The sequence below is a fragment of the Micropterus dolomieu genome, linkage group LG02, assembly GCF_021292245.1.
Source record: "Micropterus dolomieu isolate WLL.071019.BEF.003 ecotype Adirondacks linkage group LG02, ASM2129224v1, whole genome shotgun sequence".
Taxonomy (NCBI): Eukaryota; Metazoa; Chordata; class Actinopteri; order Centrarchiformes; family Centrarchidae; genus Micropterus; species Micropterus dolomieu.
The window spans coordinates 7,288,569-7,300,283 of record NC_060151.1 but is presented as its reverse complement, the minus strand read 5'-3'; the positions used below and the strand labels follow the sequence as shown (position 1 = coordinate 7,300,283).

Sequence of the window (11,715 nt, the reverse complement as noted above, 5' to 3'; positions counted from 1 at the left end):
CCTGAGGCACACCATATTTAACTGGACAGAATGAAGAGACATAGTTGTTTACAGACACGCAAAACTTCCTATTTGACAGGTAGGATGAAAACCATTCTAGAGCAGTACCAGAGATCCCCACCCAGTGCCTCAGTCTGTCTAACATGATGTTGTGATCAATGGTGTCAAAAGCAGCGCTAAGGTCCAGGAGTACAAGGACTGAGCACATACCTTCATCAGCAGACATTAAAAGGTCATTGGTGACTTTAAGCAGGGCAATCACTGCAGATCCTCTTCAAAAACAAGGAGAGGACAAATGAAACTGCTTAAATTCGTATTTAAAGGTGGGGAATTCTAATCTAGTACACGTCTTTAAACAAATACAGTATCTCCTTAGGGTCCCCTAGCTGTACGTTCTGTGTGCGCTGGAAAATATCTGGTGTTTGGACACAGCCCTGGCAATGTAATGAAAAACAAACAAAGTGGCCCGCACCCTGCCACACCACACTATTCCAGCCATGATTTGCGTGTCAGATAATGTTAAATGACTCAGATTACTTTCTAGTTGGCCAACATATGCTGCTGTAGTTATGTTAGCTATAGCAGCAGAAGAGTTGTGAGTACAGCCGTCTGGTGTCCTGGCTCTGGTACCATTGTGTCCTCAATGCATGTTAGCTTACAGCAGCAACTGTAGCAACAGTTCGCAAACCCACAACCTAGCTACAACGTTAGTTACATTGCTTGCTGTGCCTTTTTTTGCTTTTTATTGTGTTGTTTGGTTTCGATGCAGCAATTCCCCTGAATCCAAGACAATTTTCTCCTATGGGAGACGTATACTAACCTTAACCATGAAGATATTTGACATCTAGTCTCATATTATGATCGCAACTTTGCCCTCTATGAATGAGTTAACAGCTTACAGAATGTACCTTGGACTGAGTGTGTGTTGCTTGTTAATCCCTAAAATCCCTCATATTCCAGAGGAAATTCTGTTGCCAAATCTCCTTTTGCCGTTTTACATTGCAACATGGCTGTATGCATATCTACTTCACTACCACAGCCTGAAGACACGGTCTGAGTAAACAGGAGAAAGATTGTGCTGAAGGTTAGGTGAGAATGTGAGTCTTGTGTGTGTTTCAGTGCACATCTGTCTGTGTGTGAGAGTGCGTGTGTTGCCGCAGTGTCCGCTCCACAGCTGGGGAGGAGCAGATCAGCATGAATGGCATCTTTGTGAAAGGGTCGATCTACTCAAGAGACCTCAGTAAACGCTTATGTGTTTGTGTTCCCGGCTTTGTCCATTGTGAACTCTGCAGCAACAAACAGTCGCTCTGTTCAGGCTCCTGAGGACTTAAAGCAGCATAAACCCCCGATGAGAAAAGTTCTATAGTGCACATACTTAATCTACTTCTGACATGCATGTAGCAGCTGCTTGAGAAAAATCTGACGGGTGAAGGACACAGGAAATATTCAAACATACAATTTTGTGAGCAAAAACATAAACTTTCTGAATAGTTATCTTCACAAGCATGCAATGAAGCTGGCGTTCAGGCTCAGACGTGTCCCTGAGATAAAAAGGTCCTTGGACAGACATAGCCCACCTTTCTCTGAATTCTCCAGTGAGCACCACCTGCATATAAAAAATATAGACCTACAACAGTCAACCTGGATATGGGTGTTAAGGCCTTTGCACACCAAGTCCATATTTTATATAGTCTGTCATCCGATAAAAATCATTATGCACAGAAACCTTGCCCACTGAGTCTGATGCGTTTTATTCACAAAGAGAGACACAATGGATTTTGTGGACACCTCATCTGTCTGCAGCTCCTGACGCTGCTGTTGCTCTGTCTCTCGCTCCTTCTCTCTTAGTTCCTCCCTCGCTTCTCTCCACTGGAGGTACCTCCCGAGGCCGTCAGCACTCTCTGACGAGACGTGCATTTGGCACCGCGGCTAACTGAATGTGCTGAGCTGTCCTCGCTCTCTTTCTCACTCTTGGCTATCTGAATGCCAGCAATGCTACTGTGATGTGAAAAAATGCAGAAAATCAAACCTGTTCCGAAAACTTTAATGACAGACAAATGTTTTGGACTCTGTGCGTAACTGTGACTGACACAACGTGAGGTTGTCTTTATTTTTAAACGTGCGACAATTTCATCACGAAAAAATACGGCCTTGGTTGGCAAAGGCCTTTACTCAGAGGAAAACTAATGATGCACATTATGGCTTTACTGTCACAAAGCTACTTTAACCAGTGTCATACCCTGGATTTTATCTGTCCAGATTGGGGCGGTGGGTGTTGGAAAGGGACATAAAAAAAGATACAATAAAGAGAAAATACATAAAGAGGAGAGAGTAATTTAAAACGCAAGATAAAGCCTAACCATGAAAATAGGGAAGGATACAGTGGATAAAAGGCACATGTTACATTGTAGTGTAGCCATTTGAGTCCATGTGACTGGAAACTGAACTAATCGGAATGCACCCCTAGTCATCGGAGCTGAATAAAGGACTGTAATCTGAAAAAGTCGTTAAATGTTTGATGCAGACAGTGTGTTTTCATATTTGGTTGCTACCAGCTTATTCATGAGGCTTGCACATTGCTGCGTGATGTGGGCCATGATGTCTGATGTGGGGATTTTCTGCAGCCGCCATCTGAAGAGTTCATATTACCAGAATATCCTACACTTCCTCTTTCTGGTGACATGAGCCCACAGGGATAGAGTGAGGGTTAGAGATGGTGTCTGGCTGAGAGCCATGCTGCTGCTCGACTTTCTTACTTTTTCACTCTATAGCTAAACAGACACACACACAAACACACATATAAGTGGGAGTAATTTTCCAGCAGAGTGGTAAGAAGTAAGACAAAAAGTTCAGCACCACGATAAACTAAACATTTTCCAGCACTGTGTTAAATCATGGATGTTGCGTAAGTCAGCATCTTACAGCACTGAAGCCTCACAAGAATCCGACAGCCCAAAACATGAATGAGATACAACTGCTACCGGATTTGATTCATTAGCATTTCCACCACTCCCTGGGACAACTCCAAACTCAGATGTTGTGTAAATCATGCACGGATGTCTACTGGAGATTTAAGAAAATCAAGCACACGCGTTTAAATCTGTGGTTATTAAAATTTCCTCCTGCTGTGCCTATACGTCTCTCACTCCTGAATCTGACACATAAACGGTCAGCCGACGTGCTTTATGGCAGATGCTTTATTCTACATGCAATACGCTCCCAAGTCACTTACAGTGGTCAGGAGGGGACACGGGGAGCAGAAAGAGCCCTGCTATGAAATGCAATGGTTGAGCAGACATGATGGTAATGGACACGGAAAGCAGATTAAAAATGATTATGGCAGAAGGGCTGAGGGGGATAAGAGGTCCATTCTATAATGCAGATGATTATCCCTCTTTACTGATGCTGTTGATTACGGTAGCATGGCACTCATAAACTCAGGACAAGGACAGGAAAAACACACAAGCTGCATAAATGTTTACAGTGTATGTGTGGTATTTAATTACAATATAATGGCTAATGAAAACAAGAACTCATTAGTAAAGACAGTAGTTTTTAAGCAAAGGTTTAGTAGCTAAAAGTGTTGGGGTGATAGACGATGCCATCATCAATCTCCGATGGCTAACAGACATCTCATCACAAAACAACATCTTATTTTATCACACTATACTGTCCAGTGAAAGCATGTCTTCCACCCGTGATCCATTTTCATGTGATTTGTCGCATTAAGAAAAAAGCCTTATCCATTAGTAACAGAGGACTTGAACATTTAGGAACCAAATATAATAAGCTACATTTTGTAATAAGCCCAAAATTAGAGTAATGTGAAAGACGAGGCTCAAGACAGAATTTTTTGTCTACTGCGCTTCCCCCAGTAGACCCTGCATCCTATTCATTAAAGACCATTTATACTCCTCCAGTTACAACTCTCATAATCTCCTGCGCATTGTTCTCTGTGGGTAAAAAAAAAAGTCCAACTGACAATGGCATCTGGCTGCTATTTGTGCCTCGGTATCCCACTGTTCCAGCAAATCAGCCTCAGAGACTTTAATAACAACAATGGCTCCAGTTTGGGTTACATTTTGAAGGGTACGCTTGTTGTTGGGCTACTTGTCTGCTCTCCCTCTCAAGCAGGTAATAATACCTGTTTTCTCCCCTGTGTGCTTCACTTCTACGGCCTCTGGGCTGACAGAACAGACAGTCCAGTGTTGAGCGCAGCAACTCGCCCGAGTGCGCCGCTGCTCCCATGAAGCCTCAGGTCTGTGCTCCCCTTAAACCAAACACCACTGCTGCAGCTCAACACACAGGCTATCACATGACCCCGGCACGGCGGCGGGATAACTCATCTTATATGCCTCAGGTGTAACCACAATCAGGTCACACAGCACAGGTTCCTCTCTGCTTCAGTTTCTACTTGAACAGCATGTGTGAACATTTTGCTACATAAGATTGAAAAGCTTGGCGTCCAGCTGCCAAGAGCTGCCATCTCTGTGCAGCTGTCTCCTTGAGTTAAAGGTCCAGTTGCGCCAGAAAGTGTCACAGCAAAATTAGTGACGTAGTTACTACTTTCAGGGCTAGGTGGGGAGCTACTATAGCATGTGAGCTAACCGCTAACACGATAGCCAGCCAGGAAAAAGCTAATCAGTCACAAAAGCCCCAAGCTTCTTCTCTGTACTGTGCCGATAACTCCCTTCTGTCAGGATTGTACATCATCTTTTTCAGTAAAGAACTATTTTGAAGAAGGAGAGAAGCTCTTAGAGCTAACGAGCTTGTTAACTGTTAACAAGCTCCTTAGCTCGGTCGGTAACGGTAAAATAAGTTCTGTTTATTCAAAAGATGTATTTGTACCAACTGTCTTCATTCATTTATTCAGATGTAATTTCTTTTATCCCATACTGATATCAATCCTTTTTCTAATAAAGTGTGATGCACTGTGTAACCCAGGGTTTGTAAAAAGCTACGCTAATATGATAATATTGTTTCCTTCCACCTATTTGACCATCATAAGCACACTACAACTTTTTGACAGGGTCATCCTCTCAACTGGGCACGCCCAATCTGCTGATGAAGATCATGTGATATGATGAAAAGCACCAGAACAGCTACTTAAGGGACCTTATGGTGTGAATATGATTCAAATGTGTTAGCGTTTTAATAGATCCCCACATCTTTTGGCAGATGTTTGGAAGCATCAATTTCCAACAAAATATCATCACATTTTCAGTTGCAGGCACTAATTCAAAAATGTCATGTTTGATTATTGATCAGCTCTTGCTTTTTTCTATTCTATTGATTCTTCTTGTATGTCTCTTTTACCTCAGAGTGTTTTTTCAGAGACAAACCCAGGCCAAACCCCAGCGTTTCACAAGCACCGCTGAGCCTCAGTGCCCACTGGCATTATGAAACTACTTTAGCAACCAATCAATGCTCGATTCTCAGGCGAACACATGGCTCCTAAATGGCTCCCTTCCTTTGTGACCTTCCTATCCCCGAGTCATACTGAGAGAAATATCACTTCCACATTGAATTTACGATAAGTTACTCCCACAGCACAACACCAATTCTCTAACTTGTCCTTCTTAGCAACACATTCTTCAATCTTGTAATACCACAATCCCTTAAAGCCCTTAAACTCTCGCACAACCAGCTTAGAAAAAGCCAAAACGTAGCTGAACACAAGTAACCAGTGAAACTAGCAGTTAGTCTGTCCTTCACCAGTTTCCCCGCTGTATGTTTTTATTTTATTTTCTTCCTTCTCTTGGCTTAATATCAGTGATATCTAATCCCCTGTAAGCCTGGTGGATGGCTGGCATAAAGTAACAACAGCTGGTGTTCAGACTGGTCAGCTGAATGGAAATGGGGCTGGTGTGCGGTCAGTAGGAGCAGATATTAGACTGGCATGGAAACACAGGGAGTCACGGATGCTAGCTTGATGGGATACTTTAATTTTGTTTCTCTACAATGGCATTTAAGATAACAGCATTCCTCCCTGGCACTAATTGGGAACACTTGACAGCACGCTAATGAGTGATCTTGGGGCTAGACACACCCATCGGGTTTATTGATGAATGCCATTAAGATGTCCCATCAGTGCATGAAAGCTGTACTGCAGCAGTTATAAGCTTGTCTACTGGTGTGTCTGGGAGAGCGAGCTTTCTGCAGACACAGTGTAATCCTGGATTCAGGCAGGAGGGACTGGATGTTGTGGGGAGGGAGGGGGGCGGGGTATATATATGTGTGTGAGTCTGTGTGGGTGACTGAGGGTACTAATACTATCCTCCTAGGAGGTCAGAGACACAGTGAAGTCCACAGTCTCCTAATCCTATTATCCATAGCAGTGGCAGCTGGAGACACTCATTATGGTGAGTGTGATGCAATACATCACTGTGTATTCTAACACATGTGAGACCATCAACAGACCTCGGTCAGTAGCGCTTGTATATGTCAGTGTGCTCATCAGTCTTCAGACGCCATTAAAGAAATGGACCAAGTTGCCTCCACCCTCTTGGGTGATCAATAAAAAAGTCATTTGGTCGGGAGCTGAAAGAGTTGCCTTTGCTCCTCACCACTGAGTGAAGAAGCAGCAGCTCCTCTAACTTGCAAAGCTCTTACAGATAATACCTACAGGAAACCACCAGAAATAAAGAATTCATGAGAAGACGGCCGCAGACTGTATAGCTACCTCTCAGTGTATGTTATTGGCTCAGCAGGAGACTTGATTTACATTGCTTAAAGGCATCTGAAGGAGAAGGACGGCCAACATTAATGCGTGAGCAGCGAACAAGATAGAGAGGGCAGAAAAGCACTAATAGTTAAGCTACACTTTAGACTGATAGCCGCCTCCTGTGTATAAATATAAGGATAATGTGTTTTTAACAGAGTAAGCAGGGAGAGCGAAGACAGGGTCGTATCAGTTGTTTCCCTCTGGGGGCAGAGCAGTTGTGATCACCAACAGGATGACCGTCAGCAACTGTACAGCCTTTATGAGGCATCCAGGAGAAATAAAGAGAGAAGAGCGATCAAGGGAGCTTAATCACCACACGGCTGTCCACGCTGACAGGTTCAGCCGATCATCATTACCAACACGGCCCCTTGATCTCACTCAGCTGCCTGTCAGCTGGCCTGAAGTCATGATGACTGGACCCTTGTTACTGTCACAGAAGGAGGCTGAACTCATATGATCAGGCAGAAACTGCATAATTGAAGCTCAGGCAATCATCGGGTTGTTTTAGATTCACTCATTAAAAACACGTTTAAATGAGTCGTGGAGACAACAAATGTATAAACAAACGCCCGCATCACAGACTGGAGCAAGGTTTTTTGAAAGACATGGAAACTGACTAGGCAGGAAAAGTCCAACAAAAGAGGCTATCGAGTTGCGTTATGCAGTATCCAGTGTTTTTGGATCTTGACCTGTACTAAAGCTAATCAGGATCCTCTTTGCTGCTTTGATTTTGATTATTCTTTTATTAATGCGTCACTTCTAAGTCCCCAAAACTTTGTGAATCTGCAAGGCTAAATCAGTGGAGTGCCTCTTTAAATGTGCCGCCCTTATTTTTAAGAATCAATCTGCTGTGGAAACAATGGAAAACTTGGCCATGGCGGTGTCCTATGGCCAATAATAGCTGTTACTGATGATCCCCATGCCCACATAGACAGTGCAGCTTTCTAAGAAGCACTGGAGGCACCCTCCCCCTTTCAGGGGAACTACTAAATGTCAAGGAGGAAGCTGGTATTTACTCATAACAAATGATTCAGCAGTGTCAGAATGTCATACAGTTTCTGTAAAGGCTGGAGTGCGAGTACGTTGATTTCTGAGGAAGTGGAAGGCATTGTTTTAAATTATGTTTAATTAAGCTGTTTCTGTTCGCCGTTATTGATATGTTTGACCTATTGTTATTCTGATCTTGCTGATCTTAAGCTCTGCACTGCATCTTCGCATGCCTTGTACTATACAAATAAAGTTATTATTACCGGATAGTGAGCGGGAATGACAAGTAAACGTGTGTCGATAAATACAAGAAGAGTGGTTTGGTGGTTGTAATCACATGCTGTCACACATCAATCAAAAAGCTTTGTCAGTGGTATTTCAGCTGTTTAGAACGGGGAGTTAAAAATTTTAAATTGTCCACTCCACATGCTCTATGCAGCAGTTTAACTTTACTAAAGAGTGAAGAGCTGGCTATAGGCATGAGCTGAACCGGCACTCGGCCTTGAATTTTTAACGTTTCCCTCCGCTGCGTCCTGGACTGGACTGACACCAGGGCAACTGTAACCCAACCTCTCTAAATTAGACCTGAGGCTCTGACAGCACAACACCTTCCATGACTCATCCCCGACTCCACCTGAGGGCAACTACTGAGGCACAAGTGGGAAATCATTGCATTTAATTTGGGAAATCTATTCCGTATCAAGGCTATAGCGGTGACTATATCTGTGAAATTGTGTTTGCCCACTTTTGAGTGTGAAATAAGTCAGACATATCACAGTTTTGGCTGTTTGTATATGTTGATCACAGAAGATATTTAGAGGGGCAGCTGCACTCCTCCTCTTTTACTATAATATTATTCATCTTTCCAATTCATAAACTTAACAAAAGAAATGGTATCCATCTCTGCAGGTTTCTCCAAACACTTCCGGTACTTAATGTCAATGTTCGGTATTTTAGCTGTTCCAATAATAACAACAGGGTGGTGGAAAGTAACTACATAAATTAACTCTAGTTCTTTTCTTAAGTACATTTCTGAAGTACTTGTGTATTTCCATTTTAAGCAACTTTATACTTGTACTCCACTACAATTCTGACAGAAATATTTGACATTTTACTCCACTATATTTATTTGACAGGCATCTTTACTAGTTACTTTTCAGATTCGTGGATCAACATCCAATAAATCTGAAATGTAATAATCCTATTCGTAGTTTCAAAAACTAAGGGATCTGTGTTACAAAGTTGGTGTGTGGACCTTAAATGAGGTGGGCATTCACCAGGCATGGAAGGTCTGATTAAAAAAAAAGATGCTATCCAGTTACATTTTGGGAACTAGGATCTAGCATTTTTGGAACTTGACCAATTATTTTGCAAATGCCCCGACATTTTAGACAACACTACCCCCCATCAGACTATAATGGGGTGTTTTGGTATTTCCATCACAAACCTCCTCCAATCACTACAGACATCCTCAAGGGTCAATTAAAATATCTCCAGATGTTTCCCACATCGGGTCTTTACCTTATCTTTAAGTGTATGGGCTCTAAGCTCTGATAATGCACATTAACACCGCAGTAAGCACTGAAAAGCAAAGTTGGGAAACTCACTTGTAGCTCGTTGTTATTGGCCATCATGTGCGGGTGGACAGCTAATTAGATGGCGACAACAGGTGACTTTAATGTTTGTCTCACTTCACAGCCGTCAGATCATTGTAGAAATCGCAGTTGTAGAAATTGCAGTTGAAGTCCTCCAGTGGTTAAACACAAACAGTCCAGCGATGGGTGTCCTGTAAAATAAAAAAACAAAACAAAAAAATCCCCACTCAATAGTCCCAATGAAGGCGCAGTTTCGTGTACCGAGTTGCACGAAAAGCAAATGAATTAATTGTTAACATCGTGACGTTTGGAGGCACGACACAGGAGCGGAGAGGAGAGGAGGAGACCATCACCTCCTGGCAGCAGGATGTCAACTCTTGGACTCTTATCTGCATCACGCAGTGCAGTCCGTCCTGTAGTAGTCTGAGAGCCACTGCTGCTACAGGCGGTCCGCTCATCCTCTGGGAGGGAAACACTGTGAGGAAACCCGAAACCCTCCGGGATCACCAGCACACTCTGCTCTGTTCATTATAAACTAAAGCCATCTCACCCGCGGCGGTGCACTCCTGCTCGGCTCTGCGGAAAGCTGGAGCCGGTGAGTGATGCTGGGGAGGAGGGAACAAATGTTAAAGTCGGTTTAAGAATTAAAAATGCAACTTCCGGCTATACCCTTCAAAATAAAACCAGCATTGTAAGTTAAATCAATGTATTATGCCAGTGCTTGTTTTATAACAAAAATTAGATATAAAATGTCAAAAATCATTGCGTTTTAACACCACAGACAGTCCTTATGAAAACTAACATAATGTAAGTAATGCAATTAAGCTAAGGTTACCACAGTTACCAATATCAGGCTCAACAAATTAACCTAACGTTAACTTACTCACACATTACACAAACTTTTACCAACAAAAACAAACTTATTACCGTATTTTGATCACAGACTGTGACTTTGACAGAGAGTTTAATACAGACCAACCTACAGGACAGTTACAGCAGCAGACTGGTCACAGAGTTTGAGGTGCCCTACTCAAGACTCCAGGGGCCCCGGTCGAGGACGCTCATGTTGCACACAACATACCAGGCCCAGTGGGCAAATCACCAAAATCTATGAAACGGTTCTATTCAAACAACTGTGTGGTAATATGTCACCACTCTTAGTATAAATAACACAACAGATCATCAAAAAATACTTTTTTTTCACAACTACAAGTAGGCCTAGCCTACATCTGACACTGACAGTACAGAAAACATGCAGAAAGACATATTCCACATTAAAATACATTTAAGTTCATGCAAAGTGCATGCATAACTTTGGTTAAGATTTTTATCTCCATTGTTAAAATAGCGAACAAGAAAAACAAAGGAATTTGCATTACCGTTCCAATACTTTTGGAGGGGACTGTAGGCCTACTGTAAAAGTGATTGGAGAAGATGTCTTCATTTTTGTGTGTCAATGTGAGTCATATTCATAGACTGTATAAAAAAAAGTATATATGTGTATATATTTGTGTGTGTGTGTATGTATATATATATATATATATATATATATATATTTCAGCTAAACAGCGCTAAAAGTCAATATTTGTTTAGTGTATTTTGACAACTCTGTGGGTCAACTAAAGTGATTTCTGGTGATACTGTGAAATATTGATAGGGTAGAGGTTTATGCGCTTTTATTTTGAAAACAACACATTTTTTCATGTGCTTTTTGAGGTTTCCTGTTTCCAGCTTGACACAGCTGTGAATGGGCGAGGATCTCTGCGGCTGCCGAGCGCCCTCCTGCTTAAACCTGAGACCTGTTGATCACATTGGTACACTACAGTGTATTGGCCTGTTGAGAAAGCTAACGACGAAAGCTACCAAATGTGTTAGCTTCACTGCTACTACGGTCATTTTTAGTATTCCCAATTTGTATAGCGGCATATACTGTATGTAGCTTCATGTAGGCTTATGCCTTTGAAGGCATTTATGCTTTTTAATCTCAGTAGGCCACTTTATGTAAACTCAAAGTAAGTAGACCTATTCTACGATTTCTGTATTTTATACTGAAAATGCAGTTACTATAGAGAACTAAACATTACTACAGTAGGTGTATGAATGAATAATTGAGGAATTTGCCATGCATAAAGTGGCTACAGCAACAATATGACCACTGTAGGACTGAATTCTCTCATGGATGAAAGGAAGAAACGCCAAAACATACGCAGGGAGAACTAATTTACTTACTTATTCAGCCTGATGCATTCATCATAGCTACTATCAATAAAATGGGTAGACTGCAAAGAAGACCGCAAATCTGGACAGTAGGCCTAGTGGTCATTTAGGAGCAGCTTAGAGATGCAGCATCTTTGACTCTTACAAACCAAATGGCCCTTAACAGTAACAGTACAATAAAGTATTTAAGTG

At 42.2% G+C, this 11,715-nt stretch overlaps 1 protein-coding gene across 1 annotated transcript in view; it reads right to left on the bottom strand.

Moving 5' to 3' along the window:
- Positions 1 to 9,835, bottom strand: part of LOC123984899 (serine/threonine-protein kinase N1-like) — a 40,195-nt gene extending 30,360 nt beyond the window's left edge. Inside the window, exon 1 of the mRNA XM_046072155.1 lies at positions 9,319 to 9,835. Coding sequence (XP_045928111.1) covers positions 9,319 to 9,345 — 27 coding nt within the window. The 5' untranslated portion in view covers positions 9,346 to 9,835. The remainder of the gene's footprint in view (positions 1 to 9,318) is intronic.
- Positions 9,836 to 11,715: the final 1,880 nt, after the last annotated feature.